Source organism: Halichoerus grypus, chromosome 8 (assembly GCF_964656455.1).
Source record: "Halichoerus grypus chromosome 8, mHalGry1.hap1.1, whole genome shotgun sequence".
NCBI lineage: Eukaryota > Metazoa > Chordata > Mammalia > Carnivora > Phocidae > Halichoerus > Halichoerus grypus.
The window spans coordinates 101,830,665-101,852,857 of NC_135719.1; the positions used below are offsets into that span (position 1 = coordinate 101,830,665).

The window sequence follows — 22,193 nt, forward strand, 5'->3', positions numbered from 1 at the left end:
CTCTGGCCAAGATTTAGGTTCATTTTCTCTGGCTCCACAAAAATTTTGAATAGCTAGTCAGTCTCCTATTTAAAATAACTCTTCACACATTGGGATAAATTTTGTCCCCACTCATTAGTAGCTGTGGGACATTGGGAAATAATAAAGATACACATTCCTACAGCAGAAAAAATGTTAAATATGATTTCATTGTACCTCTTTGTCTTTAATGAATTTTGGTTTATGTTGATTTAGTTCATTCTCAAAACAATCTAATGTGGATACTTTAATCACCACGGGCTAGTGTGTTATGTATCAAATGATAGAGAAAGACGTGATAGAACAAACAAGAAAAACAAAAAAAATCTACCTGCCTACAGCTCAGTAGTTATAAAGATAAACTGAGATAATAAACATGAAATACTTTTACAAGTAATAAAGCACTGCTCAAGGGCAAGGTTGTAACATATGTAATAATATACCTACTCCTTGGTTGTTATTCTACTGCAATATGTTTATCCATCCTATACGACCTACTTCCATTTTATTTATAATTTTTCTCTCTGGATCATGGGTATTTTAAAAATATATTAAAGAAACTAAGAAAAACAAAATTAATTATAATAATTCACCAAGTATTTCATGCTAAGAATAACAACATAATCACACTCAGCTCTTATATGTTAATCTCTGATATTTATTTCTCAATATCCTATTTCTTCTTTTTTTTTAAGTGAAACGAGATTATTAACTTTTATAAGTCTTAGGTTCACTAAGATTTTATTTTTCTGCAATGTAGTTTCCCTCAAGTATTTCTCATCCTTCTTGATAAAGTTTACTTTCATGTCCCACATTCTCCTTTTACCTTCCACCAATGACTTTTACCCAGTGCTTAATAAAGCATTTCTCTAGTTTAAGGCAATTTACATCTTAGCCAATATTCCTATGCCTATCATTGCAGACCCATAATAGGAACCCAGTAAGTCTCTGGCAAATACATGAATGAATACATTTTAAAAATTATCTTTCAAGATTTTAACAAATCAACGGAACCTGTGTTGATGAATCAACACTTGAGCACCCATTTTTTTTCACCTTCCAATAAAGTCCCAGGTATAATCTTTTCATCAAATGTGCTGGATGCTGACTAGCTCTTTGTTGGAAAACGGACAAAGTGTGTTCCATGTGCTTTATGTATATTAACTCACTAATTCTTCCCTACAACGTTACGAATTTGTGAGGAAATTGAGCTAGAATGTGAAGCAATTTGTTCAACAAGATCCAAGAGCTAATAAGCAGCAGAATCAAAACGTACACCCAGGCACACCAAACCCACACTTTTTAAGGTTTTTGTTAATGAGAAAATTACTTTTAAAACTCTTTATTTTAATAGCGTTATTTGAAAGTAAAAATTTACATTAATTGCCACTGAAAGTTTCTCAAAACCAGTTCAAATTCTAATTTATTAATGTGATTGTTCGCACACAATCATGCAAAAGACAGTCCATTCCCACGCTTTCTCTTTGCTCTTTCATTTAGCAATTCCTCTTTAACATGCTTGCAGTTATTCTGAGGTCTCTATTACTAAACACAGGCTAACTTAAGTCGCAATCTTGCTAATGTTTTGACATTTTCTACAAAAATACTTTCCTAAAAACACCTACCTGAAATTACCAATTAACATTCTTGACTTGAAACAGAGTAAGAGAGAGATTCTTTTACTTAGCTTTGGAATCACAAAACACTTTTAACAATTTAGACCATAAATTTTTATATGAAGAATCTAATATTTCTCAGAATTTCTTTGAACAGGATATGGGCATGATTGTGACATTTATGAATATACTATTTTAAGGAACTATAATTTTGTATGCTATATAAACAAACATTACATGGCAACATATTGAAATTAAACTTTACAGTGTACATTTACCAATAACTTTTCAGATATCATAGACTTCTCTGTGGAAAAAAAAGATGCCTTGTTCCTACATATACTATAGAAATCATTTGGTCTATAAGAAACTTAACCTTTTTAAGCATTAGCTATGGATAACAGACATAACACATAAAACAGCTCCATACCTGTTTTATTGGAAAGTCTAAATGACACCATCTTATCAGGAATATTACATACATTCCTCACTGAAGCAATGCAGCTATAATTAGCATAGTCCTGAGGTCGAAGATTCTTTAGTTTTAAGATCTTGGTTTCACCCTAAAAATGTAGAAAAGGTCATTAGAAAAAGTCAATGGTAACCAAAATGAATGAATGAATGAATGAATGAATCATGGCATTACATTGTATAAATTATATTATTATCAAAATGTGTCAGGATGGGCGCCTGGGTGGCTCAGTTGGTTAAGCGACTGCCTTCGGCTCAGGTCATGATCCTGGAGTGCCTGGATCGAGTCCCGCATCAGGCTCCCTGCTCGGCAGGGAGTCTGCTTCTCCCTCTGACCCTCCCCCCTCTCATGTGCTTGCTCTCTCGCATTCTGTCTCTCTCAAATAAATAAATAAAAAATCTTTAAAAAAAAAAAATGTGTCAGGTTGTCTTTTTTTTTTTTAAGGAAAATGCCCTAAAAAAAACAAAAAAAACAAAAACAAAAAACCATGCATTTAAAAATAACACTGTGATGTACCTGGGGATAAAAGCTGAGACTGAAATGAAAATTCATAACGTTTTCTTTGCAAACTAGCTTCCTAGGGGGAGAAATCTATTTCTGGGGGTAGTTATGCAAATTATTGTGCAAAGATCAGAACAGTGTACTTAATAATGGAGTTTATTCAACAAATACTGCAATCTATGCAGACTTCACCATGAAATATTTTGAAAGGAATGGATTCTGAAGAAAAGCCAATAAATGAAACACTGTTGGTAGAACAAAGTTATTGAAGTCAATCTAATGACAGGCAATTAAATTTATATACATAAATATTTTGTGTATACATATCAATGACAGATGACAGATGTAAAATGCCTTAAAGAAGCATTCATGAATGTTTCTAAAGCATTATTGTGTTTGCAATTTTATTTTTCAGGAGCTCAAGGTCTAGATCTTCCAGGTAAATCTGCAAAACTGTAGATAGACTCAAATCAGGCAAGTAGACAGAAATATCTTACAAATTCTTGATGAGCCAAGAAAGACCACGTAAAACATTGAAATTGTTCAAAGGGTAAAAGAACAAACAAACAAACAAACAACAATAAAAATTAAAGAAAGAAAACCTGCTCAATTTAAAATAGGTTTTTTGAGATTTTGTTACTTTCTAAGGTCATTAATGCACCATCTCAAAATAGTTCCTCTCATAAGTAACTCAATTATGGAAATGGTAAACAGTATCCCAGTGAAATCATATTTGGTATAACAATTTTCAAAATGTTAATTTTTTTCCAAATAACATTTATATGTAACCATGTGTAACATCTCTCAAATCCTAAAAATTGCAGTACTTTCATACACTCTTCAGAAGGATCGGAATACTTAGTAACAAGACATAAAGGCACTGCTTGCTCATTTGCAAAAAAGCTTGCTCACACATAGGCGTGGACACCTAGTTTTTCAAATGTGTCAAATGAATCTCTCCTTCAGGATGCAAGGGCACTGTGGCCATAATTCCATTCATTCACTGTCAAAATTTGGTCTTAAGTCAGTTACTTTCCCCAGTGGACTAAGGAACAATCTCCTACCTTTCAATTTTTCTTTAGGAAAGATACTGTATTTTTTCTACATAAACAAAAGCAAATACATCCCACATGAATATACATAGTCAATGTGTGTGTTTCTAGAACTTATATTTAAAACACGCTCTCAGTGCATTACAGAGTTCTCATTTATATTTACTAAATACAATGCCTAGAAGTGTGTGCTTAGTTAGAAAGCATGGTTGAAAGAAAATATTATACTAGAACGAGTTGACTCAGATAATTTTTGAATGAGATGATATATCATACTCCTTCTACCTCGTGACTATTATTGCTTAGATTTCTTCACTTTTCTTTCTCTTCTCAACACTTAACTGTTGGTATCCCTGGAACTGTCTGTCTCACAATTAATTTTGAGTTATAAAATTTCCCTAGGTGATCTTGTCCTTGCTACCACAAGCCTTATCTTCCTGCCCCCCTCCTCAAGTCTACATCTCTATTCTCCCTTAAGTTTCATATACATAGACCAAATTTTTACCTCAATATGTCCATTTTGATGTCTCACAGACACCTAAAAATCAACTAACATATTCTAAACTGAACTTCAGATCTATTCCTCTAAATTTATTCTTCCTTCTTTAATAACAAGAATCTTAGACTTTCAATTACTTCTTATTCATATATTCAGTATCTCCCTCTCAGATCCTTTTATTAATTTTGAAATATGTTCATTCTTGACCATTCTTTTTATTTATTTTTTAATGTAATGCTCTACACCCTATAGTCTGCTAAGAAATTCCTGATTATGCTTAGTATAGTTTAAGAACACAAGCAAGCAGGGCGCCTGGTTGGCTCAGTTGGTTAAATGTCTGACTCTTTGTTTCAGCTCGGTCATGATCTCAGGGTCTAGAGATCAAGCCCTGCATGGGGTTCCACTGGGCATGGAGCCTACTTAAGATTCTCTCCCGCTCCCTCTGCCCCTCCTCCTCCCCCCCTCAAATAAATAAAATCTTTAAAAAAAAACACATGCAAGCATAATGACCTGCAACCAGAATTTTTTTTTTAATATGAAAATCTGATCATGACATTTCTCTGCTTAAATCACATTGATGACTTAACTATTGTTCTTAAAGTGAACACCATAGCTATTAACATGATGGTCAACCCTATATGGTCCATTCTCCTTTCCTCCCCAGTTTCATCTCATTCTCTTAGTGCCTTACATCCAGCTTCCTTCTATCACAGAAACTTAGCACATGCTTGGCTCTTCACCTCTCTATGCCTTATCAATTTCATCTCATTCTTAGATCCCAATGCTCCTTACTTCCACAGGTAAGCCTTGCCTCACCTTCTGGAAGAGGAGAAATCCCTTTTTGTGAAGTGTGCTTTTATTTCTTCATAATACATTCTCATTTTTCCATTTATTTCTGGAATGGATTTATTTTCTGCCAGACTCATCCCCTTGCCAGTAAGTACCTAGGGGGCAGTGATTACATCTGTCCTGCTCTCAGTGTTATGTTCCAAGCACCTAGCATAGGACTTAGCATAGGAGAGACACTTTGTAAATGAATATTTTTTCAATTAAAACTGCTACAACTACCTATATTTCACCATTCAAGGCTTTGTTTTGCACATATTTATTTCTCCAGGATTATTATCTGCTTGGCGCCCAATATGAATTCAATAGATGTTAATGTATGTATAGTCAATATTCTAAAAGCAATCATACAGTAATAATGATTCTCAAATACATACAAAGGAGAAACAGTGTCATTTAGATGTACATTTAGTGATAAAGTTTCTTATTCACAGAGTTAATTATATTCTGCCAGTACTTGTTTCTGTTTCCACTGACAAATTATTTTTAATCCATATTTTTAAAATATTTCAACACTCCACTGAAACTGTACCTATTAATGTCATTAATGATGCTCTTTTGTTACAATTCAATAAATCTTTCTTTTTTATGCTTCTATACTTCTCTGTTTATTTCTAACACTTTAGATTGCCTTTGCTACTTTGACAGCCCATATGTGTAGGTAATTATTATATCCTAAGTTAGTCACTTCTTGGTTGTTTTCCATTTCATTTTCTATCTATTGTGCAAATTTTAGTCTGCAATCTTCTACTAATATATTCCCAGTGGAATCTGATCCATTACCATAGTTTTAATTAACATCAATGTATAGGTTCCTGACAAATCTCTAAGCAAAACAACAGAAAAAACACACTTGAAAAAAATCACCAATAGTATTATAATTAATAAAATCGAACGTCTCCAATTTTTGCCTGTCCTTTTAACTGCAATATTTGTTAGCAATTATGATCTTGCACTTGTATTTTCCTCCACTCTGGATCTCTTAAGATAATCTATCCTGGTTTTCTAATTCTTTTTGATCGTTCTTTTTTATGTATTTATTTAGATCATTGACTTTTATTTTTCCTGCATTACCCACCCCCCTTCAGAAAGAAACCACCTCATACTATGCCAATGAACAAGTCAGACTTGCCTCTCCTATTTTTTTTTTTAAAGATTTTATTCATTTATTTGACAGACAGAGGGAGAGAGGTAGAAAGCGAGAGAGAGAGAGCACCAGCAGAGGGAGAGGCAGGCAGAGGGAGAGGGAGAAGCTTGCTCCCTGCTGAGCAGAGAGCCCAAAGCAGGGCTCCATCCCAGGACACTGGGACCATGACCTGAACAGAAGGCAGATGCTTAACTGACTGAGCCACCCAGGTGCCCCAACCTCTTCTATTTCTAGATTGTATTTTTTTCCTGTTGGATGTCCCTGGCCTCTCTGCACATGTCCTCTCCTCTCCCTATTACACCTCTGACTTCCTGCCTCATCTCACGTTCTTTGATAACTGCTTGACGGAGATTTTCATCAGTAGGGCATACAATGTCATATTAAACTCCGTGAGTTCACTATTACACTCCATTAGACTAGCTGCACTACCTATTTTCTCTTCTGATGTTCTTTTTAATGCAAACCATCATCATTTTCCCATAATCCAGACTCAGAAGTCATGGCATCATTCATTTTTTACCATTTCTCATTACCCCACATTCAATGACATCAAGAACTTTAGATTATTCTTTAATTTTCTTTTCATGAAATGACCTTTCCTTTCCAATCCTGTAGGCATAATATTTGTCTTAGACCCTTTTCACTGATTTAACAAACATTGCTTGCGTGCTCATTTTGGCTAAGGTGATGTACTGTCTACTACGGAGAACTGCAGCTCTCCTTTATTCTAATCATTCTGTAGCTGCCACCAGACATACCATCATCATGCCAGGTCCATGCTAGAAAACTCTACCCATCTCTCCTCTGAAACACCATTTCAAAAACTTCAGTTTGTCATTTGAGACCCTACGCAGTCTAAGCAAAATTACTTTTTCCTTAGTCCTCAAACTCCTTATTCCCATCCAATTAGTTTCATCACTATTTTGAACTATCTCTTTATAATATCCAATTCTGTCATCTTTAAAGAAAACACTCTGTCATCTTTAAAGAAAACACTCCCATCTTTAAAGAAAACACCCTGGGTGGCTCAGTTTGTTAAGCGTCTGACTCTTGATTTCGGCTCCATCAAGCCCTGTGTTGGGCTCTCTGCTCAGCTGGGAGTCGGCTTGAGATTCTCTCTCTCTCTCCCCCTCTGCCCCTCCCTCGTCTAAAATAAATAAATAAATCTTTAGGGGAAAAAAAAAACTACTCCTTACCCCCTAATATACGTCTTTTTCTGTTCCCAACTTAAGCGAGGTACAGTTCAAAAAAAAATAGTATATATTCTATAGTCTTTTCTGAGCTTATCAATTAGAAGTAAATTTTCACTTTCTTTGGAATTTTTATTGCATTTTTATACTAAGACATCTATTTATTTATTTATTTTTTATTTAAATTCTATTAGCCAACATATCACTAGTTTCAGATAGAGTGTTCAATAATTTATCAGTTGCGTGTAACACCCAGTGCTCATCACATCACATGCCATCTATTTATAAATCACTATTTAGTGTTTGCTTATGAGTTACCATTCAATGGTTGCCTTATGTTCTTTAACTGAATTGTAAGGCCCCTGTGATAGAGGCATCCTGTCTCTCACAATACATAGTAAGAAACTTTTCATATCTATTGCTTAATAAATATTTGTTGATTGACAGAATGCTCTTAAAATTTGGTCTTTTCCACCCATCATATCCTTCAAGAAGAAATGTAGTCATAATATATAATCATAATGACTTCTGAAATAAAAGGCAAAAATATAAAATCTATAAAAATCAAGACTTCATTCTTCTTCACTAAGCACTTGGTCCTTCGCTTATGTTGTTATATTTCTTGTATCATCCTCATTACTTTCTCATTTCTCTACCCTTTCTATAAAACTTGTCACACTAATAATCAGTTAGATACTGATTCTTTCTCTGTAATTTTTCTACATTTGAATATTTTCACATGGACTATTAGAATAGATACATGGCCAACTCTCCTGGTCCTCCCTGTTCTTGGTAAAAAAACAAAAATTATACGAGGAAAAGCCAATTCCTTTAAATGTTATGCTAGTCACAGCACTTCCTATCTGTCAAATATTAAGCAATAGCCAGTTTCTTGACTTAAAATTAACTACAACCGTAGAGGGAATGATGTGCTTGGAAATTCTGTTTCTTGATCTTATGCTGCTAAGAGAGAATGATCTTTGATAAACTCATCCTAAATTGAAAATATTGTAAGTGGAAAATGCACTTAATATACCTAATACACCAAACGTCACAGATTAGCCTAATCTACCTTAAACATGTCCAGAACTCTTAAATTAGCCTACAGTTGGGCAAAATCATCTGACACAAAGCCTATTTTATAATAAATTGTTGAATATCTCAGGTAATTTATTGACTATGATACTGAAAGTAAAAAACAGAATGGCTATACAGGTATCAGGTGTGATCAGTTGGGTATCGCCCTTGTGCTGTGGCTGACTGGGCGCTCTGGTTCACGGATGCTGCCCGGCATCACAAGGACAGTATCTAACTGCACATCACGAGCCCTGAAAAGATCAAAATTCAAAATTTGAAGTATGGTTTCTATTGAATATGTATCACTTTCACACCATTGTAAAGTCAAAAAAGCAGAAATTAAACCATCATAAATCGGGGACTGTCTGTGTATGTTTTCTGTCATTTGCTTTTTATATTTTTTTGCTTTTATTTTGCTGTTTTTTGAATTATATATTTGTATCGATCTGCCTTTTCCATTATATGAGATAACTTCACTTTAAGTTCCACCCTGTCATTTATGCAGTGCATGTTGTCAATTCAGTAAAGATTGCTGACTAGAAAAAAAAATAGAGCCAACTCATTGTCTTGCATATAAGCTTTCAGTAAACATTGTTTAACCATATTGACTCAAATAGTAATAGGAATAAAAAATTCTTAACATTAGGGGAGGCCGAAAGGTAGATTTATAAAGCTGAGTTAGGAGCCATCCACAGAATTATAGTCAGTTATGAATTAGAAAATGTAAATGGGAAGTAAGCCGCAAGGGAAGGAAATATATAAAACAATCGGATACATCTGAACCAACAACAGTGATGCTCTGGCCATTAAAATATAGAGGTCACTACTGTAGTGGATGTATTCCTGAAATGTTTTGCGTACCGGGGCGACTGGATGGCTCAGTTGGTTAAGCGTCTCCCTTCAGCTGGGGTCGTGATCCCAGGGTCCTGGGATCAAGCCCCGCATCGGGCTCCCTGCTCAGCGGGGAGTCTCTCTCTCTCCCTCTGCCCCTGCCTCTGCTCTCTTTGTCTCTCTCTCTCAAATAAATAAAATCTTAAAAAAAAAAAATGTTTTGTGTACCTACGTTTTTGTGTTCAGGAACGTGCCTCGTGTTTATGTTATTCAAAAGTAAGAATACATATTGGGAAGTAATATTGTTAAGGCTTAAAAAGAGAATTCATGTTACTCTTTGAGATGATTCCCACAGCAAGTATGGCCCAATAAATATAATGGTTTGCAGATGGCATATTCTAGTTAATTATTATGCAGAATGGAGCAGCAAAATGGGCACATGAAAAGAAAAGACAAAAAGAAAGAATAACTTTTACTGTGAACTCTAGATCCAGGATATCTGAACAATTCAGCTATCATGGGATTGGAGAATTATTCTGGGTGAGCTAAGATAATTTATATCTAGTAGTCAGAAAACAAGGTACCAAAATATGTGAACCTACTGGACAGCCATCTAGGCGAATATGTAAGATTATGCAGCATGCCAAAGAGTGAGAGGGGCTAATACAGACAAAACCTATTGAAGGAATATAGAAAGTAACATGCAGAGTTATGGGAGAATTTGAACCTTACCTATTTAATTAATTCACTACATTCAGGAAATGATGAAGGCATTCAGGATGACCCTATTCCCTTGAATAAACAGCTCCCAAAGTCCATAATATTAAAATATATATATGTAGCATAATGCATAACAAAACAGAAGATATCAATATATATTATATATGTTATCTATATATCAATTTGATATATATTGATATATAGATTATCAAATGGCATGTATGTATACATTTGAATATATATATTTATAATGATTTAGACTTTACTACTTATAACTGGTTTTATCACATAAAATTTTATTCTTTTGCTCATATACATTTAATATTCTGTGATGATAGAAGGCTTTTTGTATGTGAATTTCCATGATTTGTAAAAAGGAATTTTCAGTTGATTATTGTCTAATTGTATAATTAGTCTAATTAGCCTAATTACAACTAACTATGTAATTGATATAAATATGTTCAGTCTTGTAATTAGATGGTGTAATTACAATACACAAGATGATGTCATGAACATCTTTACGAAAGTTCTAGAAAAATAGCAAAAATGTGTGGTTTGTAAAATTTAAGTACATGTTTCTTTAACAATGACCAAATTATTTGCAACACCTATATTTAAGCTTTTAAAACTGCTTTTTGTAAATAAAATTAAAAAAGGAAGGCATTCTATATATTAGTCAGTGCCCTTACCACTGTTGCCATTGTGTAAAGAAGTATTACAATAGCACTATTTCTAATTTTCTTATAAAAGAAATTAGAACTTTTTAAAATATTTATTTTCAGATATCAGTAAAAAAATTAAAAACTTTAATTCACCATCATTTTTCTATCTCTAATGACTAACTTATTATTAACTTATAAATTGACACTCTATGTTAGCTTACATCTTCAGTACTGAGTGGAAGTATAAATGCATAATTATTCTTCTTAAATTTACTACATTATATTCTTATAAATTCTATCAGACTTAGGAACTCAGGCCAATTTCACCTCATTAACATGAGCTATATAAAAAAGTATAAATAATATTTTCTCACTCAATAGGATGGTGAAGTAAATATTTGATTCAAACTGATATAATTAATATGAATGGGGAAATCCTATTTAATAAAAACAAGACATTGTCATTGAAGAACGAAACATAATATTCTTAAACATTTATTTTCTAATGTTAAAAAATAAGCACACTATGATCTGTAATGTGAATTATTCTAATATAGTCCCAGCATACTGTCCTAGCTTTACAGTCCACTGTTCCCCACCCATACCAATTATTGTTCCAGCCAACCAGAGAGACACCAGCCAATCCTGGAGATACTGTCTTCCTTCTGTATTATTACAGGTACTATTGTTTTCCACCTTGAATGCTCTCTCCCTGGCATTACTGTGTGCCCCTATTTTGACAGTGATTTTTATTTTGTATCATAATCATTATTTACTTTAAGTTCTCCCCATACATATCAACAAAATTAGCAGAGGAGGGGCCATGCCTAGTAACTTCTATTTCTGTGGCAGAGAGTTCTTACACATAATAGATCTCAGTTATTTTAACTGGATCTTATTTACATTATGAAGCCATAAGGCCATAGGATCTGTGGAAATAATTTTAAAATATTACTGAAGTAATCCAATACAAATGATGTTAATATGGAAAGTTTTTCCATCACGAAGTATACATGGTAGTTGATGGGAAACAACCATCCAAGAAATCAATAACACCTAAGAATTTTATATATACATAAATACACACATAAAAACACTAGCACAATAAGCAATAGGAAAATTAAATACCATTCCTATCTCATTACAAATGCCAAAGCCATTATAGGAAGGCAAATATATCTTGGAAAATATTTCAAGGATACAACACAGAATTAATTTTAAATCTAGAGCAAATTTGATATGTATACTAAACAATTAATGCCTTTAATTCAATAACACAATTCTGGATAGTTACTTAGAAATGTGTGGGGTTTTTTTCCAATGTAGAGAAAAACAGCTAGGTATGATAACATTGTAAATTAGAACCTACATAAAAATTACATTTTATCATTGTCAAAATAAAGACCACAAGCTAAGTTCATATTGCTGCTCTCTACTGTTGGTCAACCATAATTCACAGTCCTTCCAAATTTCCAAGGTGGTTAGAAGCTACAAATGAGGATGTTGTTTGCCATCAAAGAGATTCATGGGCAAAAAAATGTGCCCTGCATCATGTTCATCTGTATTATAAAAATTCTAGCCCTAGAATTCTTGATCTATTAATTCTAATTTTGTCATTCAACAGAACTTTTGGAGAAACCCTGCCTATTCTGTAACTCTCTGTATTTGAAGTCATATAAAACTAGTAATATTATCATAAGTACCACTGCATCCCTCCTGAAGAAACTGTGGACATGAGTAGAGTTTCAAAAAGGCAGCCCAGAGGGCCAAACACAGAACTCTGGCAACAATAAGCAATGTATTGTTTTCTAAGATGTGGGCATGCACAGCAAACTTCACCAGTTCTTATTTTCATAATACCAGACAGATTTACATATATATGTTACCAGATTAGTCTCAGTGAACATTTGTATTTGTGCTTCCTGTACAAAAGTAAACTGACTATGCCCATTAAAAAAGAAACCCTGGAATTTCCAGGTGGCTATCTACACCTGTCTGCCTTGCCCCTGAGATGTAATTTCTTTATAAGAAACTCTCCAGAATTTCTTAAGTAAACAGCCAGGTTCCTATGCACTTATGATAAATATACATACACACAAAAAACTCAAAATCTGTATCTCAAAAGCTGATGACTCTAAATAAAATTGGCTGGAAAATTTTACATATGCCCTCAGATTGTTCATAAAGCAATATTACACATGATAAAGCACTAAAATCAAAATGAGGGGGATCAAGTTTTTCCTTGCTTGATTATAATACACCGCCAATATCAGCCATCCTTGGTTCCACAGCAATGTCCTCAAACTGACCTACAGATTCAACACAACTTTATTCAAAATCTTAACAGAATTTTGGTAGAAATTGGCAAAATGATCCTAAAATTTAAGTGGAAATACAAGGCCAAAACATCAAAACAAGTTTTGAAAAAGATGGATACAGTTGGAAGATTTATTTTTTCCGATTTCAAGACTTATTATAAAGCCACAGTAATTAAGACAGTGTGGTATTGGCATAAAGACAGACATATAAAACAATGGAACAGAATAAATAGTTCAGAAATAGACCCTAATGTACAGGGCCAATTGATTTTCAATTTAAGAGCCAAAGAAATTCAGTGGTGAATGATCTTTTTAATAAATGGTGCTACAACACATGTATATCTGTAAAAAATGAACCTCAACCATTCCCTCACACCATAAACAAAAGTTAACTCAAAATGGAAAAAAAAAGTTGCTAAATATAAGTGAATAATGATTGTTCCAAAGCACAAATAATGATATCTTGTTGATTTTAAAATAGAATTAAAATACTAGACAAAAATAACATAAAATACAAAAAGGGTAAATATTGTTAAAGTATTCTAAGTTTCTATCATTATTGAGGAAGTGATAAAGTAATAATCAAGGATGCAAGGTGTAATTTTTAAGGTAACTAATAAAAGATACTAAGATAATTTAAAACTCTTATATAGAGGAGTAAATGGAATAATTAAAAATATTTAATAATTCCAAAAGAAGGCAAGAAAAGAGACAAGTAAAATAAAATAGGTGGGTCATGTAGAAAAAAAAGAGGATCAAATATACTAAAAAAACTAAGATCTGTCCCACCAGATTAAAACAACAATAAAACCTATATACTGATTACAAGTGACATATTATAAAGACACATAAAGTTTGAAAGTGAAAGAAGTGAATATTTACTATTTCCCCTCCACCCCCAAAATAAACCAAATACTAACCAAAAGAGAGGCAAACCAAGAAACAGACTCTTAACTATAGAGAACAAACTGATGGTTACCACAGGGGAGGTGGGTTGGAGGGATGGGTGAAATAGGTGATGGGGATCAAGGACGGCACTTGGGATGAGCACAAGGCATTGTATAGAAGTGTTGGATCACTATATTGAACACCTGAAACTAATATTACATTGTATGTTAACTAACTGGAATTTAAATAAAACTTTAAAAAAACCTTGTGTAGTTAAATTAATGACAGACAAAACGGGCTTTAAGGCAAGAAGCATTTTTAGAGGTACAAACAGACATTCTTAATAATAATCTACCAGGAAGATATAATATCTCAGAAAATCTATCAGGAAGATAATATACTTAGGAAGATAATATACTTAGTTAATCTATCAGGAAGTTATAATAATTCTATATCTGTACATATTAATAATATACCTTCAAAATACATAAAGCAAAAATTGATAAAAATAGATGAGCCAAATCTATAGCCATATTAATAGACATTAACCTCTCTAAATAGTTTTTAAGACAGCAGACACAAAAATCAGAAAATACAAAGGAAATCTGAACAACGCAATTAACAAATGTGACCTATGTGGAACAAAAATGTGAAGTGCACATTCTTGAGGGTGCACATAGATCATTTATGAAAGTAGACCATAGGCTTAGCATAATGAAAGTCTCAACAAATTTCTAAAGATTAAAATTGTTCAGAGTATGCTTTCTGATATAGTGAAATTACACTAGATTCAATTAAAAACTAACTAGAAAATCACTGGCAGTTCGGAAATGAAATACATTAAGATGGATCCAATTATAACATCATTCTCATTCACATTTCACTAAGCCTTTTTTAGTGGGTAAGGAGAGATGGAATTACAGAGAGTGACTCAAGAGTTACTAGTAACTTGGACTCAGTTTTATTTGTACCATGGCTCAAAATCCAGACATCTCCGTGGAAAGGCTGGCTCAACATTTAACACATATTTGTTGAGAATCTTTCAAGTGTCAGGTGCTGTTTGAGGTGTTGAAAAGATAAAGTCTCTATAATTAGTGAGTTTATGTCCAAATACACAAATGAGATAATTTGATGGATTCAGTGCTATGGGAAAAATAAAATAAAACTGGGAATTGGAAAAGTGTAACTGTAGAAGGGAAGGGATATTACTTCAGAGAGATCTGTCAGGGAAGCCTTTCTGAGGTGGTAAGTCTTCAGTGCTAAGAAGGCCCCTGCCATATTACCTAAGCAAATATGAGGAAGAATTAATAACATGGAGACCCTAGGCACAGACAAGATTGGCTTCTAGGAATCATGTGACCAGAACAGTGAGTGAAGTATAGATTAAGAGAGAGCAAGGCAGAGCAAAGTCAAACATAATCTAGGTCGCAATACATTATTTGGATTTATTCTAAATATTTGAAAGCCACTCAAGGGATTAAAGCAGAAAAAAGATTTTGTTAGATTTACATTTTTTAAATTTTTTATTGTTATGTTAATCACCATACATTACATCATTAGTTTTTGATGTAGTGTTCCATGATTCATTGTTTGTGCATAACACCCAATGCTCCATGCAGAACGTGCCCTCTTTAATATCCATCACCAGGCTAAACCATCCTCCCACCCCCCTCCCCTCTAGAACCCCCAGTTTGTTTTTCAGAGTCCATCGTCTCTCATGGTTCGTCTCCCCCTCCGATTTCCCCCCCTTCATTCTTCCCCTCCTGGTATCTTCTTCTTTTTTTCTTTTTTCTTTTTTTTAACATATATTGCATTATTTGTTTCAGAGGTACAGGTCTGTGATTCAACACTCTTACACAATTCACAGCACTCACCATAGCACATACCCTCCCCAGTGTCTATCACCCAACCACCCCAACCCTCCCACCCCCCACCACTCCAGCAACTCTCAGTTTGTTTCCTAAGATTAAGAATTCCTCATATCAGTGAGGTCATATGATACATGTCTTTCTCTGTTTGACTTATTTCGCTCAGCATAATACCCTCCAGTTCCATCCATGTCGTTGCAAATGGCAAGATCTTATTCCTTTTGATGGCTGCATAATATTCCATTGTATATATATACCACCTCTTCTTTATCCATGCATCTGTCGATGGACATCTTGGCTCTTTCCACAGTTTGGCTATTGTGGACATTGCTGCTATAAACATCGGGGTGCACGTAGCCTTTCGGGTCCCTACTTTTGTATCTTTGGGGTAAATACCCAGTAGTGCAATTGCTGGATCATATGGTAGCTCTATTTTCAACTTTTTGAGGAACCTCCATACTGTTTTCCAGAGTGGCTGCACCAGCTTGTATTCCCACCAACAGTGTAGGAGGGTTCCCCTTTCTCCGCATCCCCCAACATCTGTCGTTTCCTGACTAGTTAATTTTAGCCATTCTGACTGGTGTGAGGTGATATCTCATTGAGGTTTTGATTTGGATTTCCCTGATGCCGAGCGATGTTGAGCACTTTTTCATGTGTCTGTTGGCCATTTGGATGTCTTCTTTGGAAAAATGTCTGGTCATGTCTTCTGCCCATTTCTTGATTGGATTATTTGTTCTTTGGGTGTTGAGTTTGATGATTTATAGATTTTGGATACTAGCCCTTTATCTGATATGTCATTTGCAAATATCTTCTCCCATTCTGTCGGTTGTCTTCTGGTTTTGTTGACTATTTCTTTTACTATGCAAAAGCTTTTTATCTTGATGAAGTCCCAATAGTTCATTTTTGCCCTTGCTTCCCTTGCCTTTGGCGATGTTTCTAGGAAGAAGTTGCTGCGGCTGAGGTTGAAGAGGTTGCTGCCTGTGTTCTCCTTTAGGATTTTGATGGACTCCTGTCTCACATTTAGGTCTTTCAAACATTTCGAGTCTATTTTTGTGTGTGGTGTAAGGAAATAGTCCAGTTTCATTCTTCTGCATGTAGCTGTCCAATTTTCCCAACACCATTTGTTGAAGAGACTGTCTTTTTTGCATTGGACATTCTTTCCTGCTTTGTCAAAGATTAGTTGACCATAGAGTTGAGGGTCCATTTCTGGGCTCTCTATTCTGTTCCATTGATCTATGTGTCTGTTTTTGTGCCAGTACCATACTGTCTTGATGATGACAGCTTTGTAATAGAGCTGGAAGTCCGGAATTGTGATGCCACCAGCTCTGCTTTTCTTTTTCAACATTCCTCTGGCTATTCGGGGTCTTTTCTGGTTCCATACAAATTTTAGGATGATTTGTTCCATTTCTTTGAAAAAAGTTGATGGTATTTTGATGGGGATTGCATTGAATGTGTAGATTGCTCTAGGTAGCATTGACATCTTCACAGTATTTGTTCTTCCAATCCATGAGCATGGAACGTTTTTCCATTTCTTTGTGTCTTCCTCAATTTCTTTCATGAGTATTTTATAGTTTTCTGAGTACAGATTCTTTGCCTCTTTGGTTAGATTTATTCCTAGGTATCTTATGGTTTTGGTGCAATTGTAAATGGGATCGACTCCTTAATTTCTCTTTCTTCTGTCTTGTTGTTGGTGTATAGGAATGCCACTGATTTCTGTGTATTGATTTTATATACTGCCACTGTACTGAATTCCTGTATGAGTTCTAGCAGTTTTGGGGTGGAGTCTTTTGGGTTTTCCACATAAAGTATCATATCATCTGCAAAGAGTGAGAGTTTGACTTCTTTGCCTATTTGGATGCCTTTTATTTCTTTTTGTTGTCTGATTGCTGTGGCTAGGACTTCTAATACTGTGTTTAATAGCAGTGGTGATAGTGGACATCCCTGCTGCGTTCCTGACCTTAGGGCGAAAGCTCTCAGTTTTTCCCCATTGAGAATGATATTCACTGTAGGTTTTTCATAGATGGCTTTTATGATATTGAGGTATGTACCCTCGATCCCTATACTCTGAAGAGTTTTGATCAAGAAAAGATGCTGTACTTTGTCAAATGCTTTTTCTGCATCTACTGAGAGGATCATATGATTCTTGTTCTTTCTTTTGTTAATGTATTGTATCACGTTGATTGATTTGCGGATGTTGAACCAACCTTGCAGCCCAGGGATAAATCCCACTTGGTCGTGGTGAATAATCCTTTTAATGTACTGTTGGATCCTATTGGCTAGTATTTTGGTGAGAATTTTTGCATCCACGTTCATCAAGGATATTGGTCTGTAATTCTCCTTTTGGATGGGGTCTTTGTCTGGTTTTGGGATCAAGGTAATGGTGGCCTCATAAAACGAGTTTGGAAGTTTTCCTTCCATTTCTATTTTTTGGAACAGTTTCAGAAGAATAGGTATTAATTCTTCTTTAAATGTTTGGTAGAATTCCCCTGGGAAGCCATCTGGCCCTGGGCTTTTGTTTGTTGGGAGATTTTTGATGACTGCTTCAATTTCCTTAGTGGTTATAGGTCTGTTCAGGTTTTCTATTTCTTCCTGGTTCAGTTTTGGTAGTTCATATGTCTCTAGGAATGCATCCATTTCTTCCAGGTTATCTAATTTGCTAGCATAGAGTTGCTCATAATATGTTCTTATAATTGTTTGTATTTCTTTGGTGTTTGTTGTGATCTCTCCTCTTTCATTCATGATTTTGTTGATTTGGGTCATTTCTCTTTTGTTTTTGATAAGTCTGGCCAGGGGTTTATCAATCTTGTTAATTCTTTCAAAGAACCAGCTCCTAGTTTCGTTGATCTGTTCTACTGTTCTTTTGGTTTCTATTTCATTGATTTCTGCTCTGATCTTTATTATTCCTCTTCTCCTGCTGGGTTTATGCTTTATTTGCTGTTTTTTCTCTAGCTCCTTTAGGTGTAGGGTTAGGTTGTGTACTTGAGACCTTTCTTGTTTCCTGAGAAAGGCTTGTATTGCTATATACTTTCCTCTTAGGACTGCCTTTGCTGTATCCCAAAGATTTTGAACCGTTGTGTTTTCATTTTCACTGGTTTCCCTGAATTTTTAAAATTCTTCTTTAATTTCCGGGTTGACCAATTCATTCTTTAGTAGGATGCTCTTTAGCCTCCATGTATTTGAGTTCTTTCCGACTTTCCTCTTGTGATTGAGTTCTAGTTTCAAAGCATTGTGGTCTGAAAATATGCAGGGAATAATCCTAATCTTTTGGTACCAGTTGAGACCTGATTTGTGACCTAGGATGTGATCTATTCTGGAGAATGTTCCATGGGCACTAGAGAAGCATGTGTACTCCATTGCTTTGGGATGGAATGTTCTGAATATGTCTGTGAAGTCCATTTGGTCCAGTGTGTCATTTAAAGTCTTTATTTCCTTGTTGATATTTTGCTTAGATGCTCTATCCATTTCAGTGAGGGGGGTGTTAAAGTCCCCCACTATTATTGTACTGTTGTCAATGTGTTTCTTTGCTTTTGTTATTAATTGCCTTGTATAACTGGCTGCTCCATGTTAGGGGCATAGATATTTACAATTGTTAGATCTTCTTGTTGGGTAGACCCTTTAAGTAGGATATAGTGTCCTTCCTCATCTCTTTTTACAGTCTTTGGTTTAAAATCTAATTTGTCTGATACAAGGATTGCCACCCCAGCTTTCTTTTGGTGTCCATTAGCATGGTAAATGGTTTTCCACCCCCTCCCTTTCAATCTGGGGGTGTCTTTGGGTCTAAAATGAGTCTCTTGCAGACAGCATATCGATGGGTCTTGTTTTTTAATCCAATCTGATAGCCTGTGTCTTTTGATTGGGGCATTGAGCCCATTTACATTCAGGGTAACTATTGAAAGATAGGAATTTAGTGCCATTGTATAGCCTGTAAGGTGACTGTTACTGTATCTTGTCTGTGTTCCTTTCTGGTCTATTTTGCTTTTAGGCTCTCTCTTTGCTTAGAGGACCACTTTCAATATTTCTTGTAGGGCTGGTTTTGTGTTGGCAAATTCCTTTAGTTTTTGTTTGTCCTGGAAGCTTTTTATCTCTCCTTCTATTTTCAATGACAGCTTAGCTGGATATAGTATTCTTGGCTGCATATTTTTCTCGTTTTGTGCTCTGGATATATCATGCCAGTCCTTTCTGGCCTGCCAGGTCTCTGTAGATAGGTCTGCTGCCAATCTAATGTTTCTACCATTGTAGTTTACATATTTCTTGTCCCAACCTGCTTTCAGGATTTTCTCTTTGTCTCTGAGACTCATAAGTTTTACTATTAGATGTTGGGGTGTTGACCTATTTTTGTTGATTTTGAGAGGGGTTCTCTGTGCCTCCTCGATTTTGATGCCTGTTTCCTTCCCCAAATTAGGGAAGTTCTCTGCTATAATTTGCTCCAATATACCTTCTGCTCCTCTCTCTCTTTCTTCTTCTTCTGGGATCCCAATTATTCTAATGTTGTTTCGTCGTATGGTATCGCTAATCTCTTGAATTCTGCGCTCGTGATCCAGTAGTTGTTTATCTCTCTTTTTCTCAACTTCTTTATATTCCATCATTTGGTCTTCTATATCACTGATTCTTTCTTCTGCCTCATTTATCCTAGCAGTTATCACCCCCATTTTTGATTGCACCTCATAAATACCCTTTTTTATTTAGACTTGGTTAGATTTTAGTTCTTTTATTTCTCCAGAAAGCGTTTCTCTAATAACTTCCATGCTTTTTTCAAGCCCAGCTAGTATCTTTAAAATCATGATTCTGAACTCTAGGTCCAACATCGTACTAATGTCTGTATTAGTAGGTCCCTGGCAGTTGGTACTACCTCTTGTTCTTTTTGTTGAGGTGATTTTTTCTGTCTTGTCATTTTGTCCAGAGGAGAACAGATGAATGAGAGAACAAAATGCTAACAGGGTAACAACGTCCCCAGAAAATATACTCTAAACAAATCAGAAAAGACCTGATACTGGGGGAAAAGAAAGGGAATGAAAGAAAAAAGAAAAAGAAAGAAAAAGAAAAAGATAAAAACAAACAAAAACAGAACAAAACAAAAAAACAGAATATGATCAAATATGATCAGGCTGGTGCATAGATCAGTGCCACACACTAGATTTTGGGTGTATTTTGGTCTGTTAGAAGAAAGTGCCTCCCAAAATTTTAAAGAAAGAAAGAAAAACTTATATATGTACGAAAATAAGGGTTGACATGATGAAGGGATGGAATATGACTGTAAAGATGAAAATTATAAACAATTTTATAAAAGGAATTGATAAGTTGTTTGAAAAAAGAAAGAAGAGGATTTAAAAAAAAGAAAGGAAAAAAAAAGGAAGAGAATGTGATCAGGCAGGAGACTAGAACAAAGCCATACACTAGAGATTTAGGGTATATTTTGATCTGTTAGAAGAAACTGTATCTCAAAATTTTAAAGAGAGAATAACTTATATATATATGCCAAAAATAAGGGTAACTACTATGAAGGGATAGAATATGACTCTAAAAATGAAAAATAATTTTTTTTTTAAAGGGATTGATAAGATGTTGGTTGAAAAAGGTAAAAAGAAAAATTCAAAAAAAAAAGACAGTTAAAAAAAAATTAACTTTGAAAGACTAAAGAATCATGGTAAAAAAGCAATGCATTCTATGTGCAGTATTCCCCTAGCTCTGGAGTTCTGCCGTTCTCATTGTTCGGTAAACTTGGTCTTGGTGGCTGTTCTTGCTGATCTTCTGGGGGAGGGGCCTGTTGCCGTGGTTCCCAAATGTCTTTGCCGGAGGTGGAATTGCCCCGCCCTTGCCTGGTCCGGGCTAAGTAATCTGCTCGGGTTTGCTCTTGGGAGCTTTTGTTCCCTGCAAGCTTTTGGTACAGCTTTGGAGGATGAGAGTGGAAATGGCGGCCTCCCAATCTCCACCCCAGAGGAGCCAAGAACTCAGGGCCCTGCTCCTCAGTGTGCCCCCAGAAAAAAGCAGTCAGTCACTCCCGTCTCCCCGGTCTCCGGCCGCACTCCGTGCTCACCCGGCCTGTGACCGAGCGTTTCTATCTCTGGCACACGATCCCGTGGGGAGTCTCCAAACCCAGCAGATGCCTGTGGTGTGCTCCTGCGCCGCTCCTCCCTGGGGAGGAAGGGGAGTCTCCCCGGATCTGCCGCTTGTTGAGTCCCTGCTGGAGGAGCAGGGGCCCGACTGTGCCGCGGATCATGGTTTATGGCAACCCCGAGCTGAGAGCCCGCGCCTCGGTTCCGTCTCTGCAGCCGGCTTCCCTGCTCTGATACCTGGGAGCTCTGCCACACTCAGGCATCCCTGGTCTTTCTGTGACCCTGAGGGTCCTCAGACCACACTGTCCCGCGAGGGTTCCACCCCCAGCTTAGCCACTGGAGTGACGTCCCTCAGCGGAGCTGACTTCTAAAAGTTCCGGTTTTGTGCTCCACGGCTCTATCACTTGCCAGAAGCGCCCCATGGAGGCCCCTCCC

At 35.6% G+C, this 22,193-nt stretch overlaps 1 protein-coding gene across 3 annotated transcripts in view; it reads right to left on the reverse strand.

Moving 5' to 3' along the window:
* Positions 1–22,193, reverse strand: part of MDGA2 (MAM domain containing glycosylphosphatidylinositol anchor 2) — a 797,037-nt gene that overhangs the window by 278,689 nt on the left and 496,155 nt on the right. For all 3 annotated transcript variants that reach the window (XM_078053641.1, XM_078053640.1, XM_078053642.1), the window contains one exon: positions 2,065–2,197. In XM_078053641.1, coding sequence (XP_077909767.1) covers positions 2,065–2,197 — 133 coding nt within the window. The remainder of the gene's footprint in view (positions 1–2,064; positions 2,198–22,193) is intronic.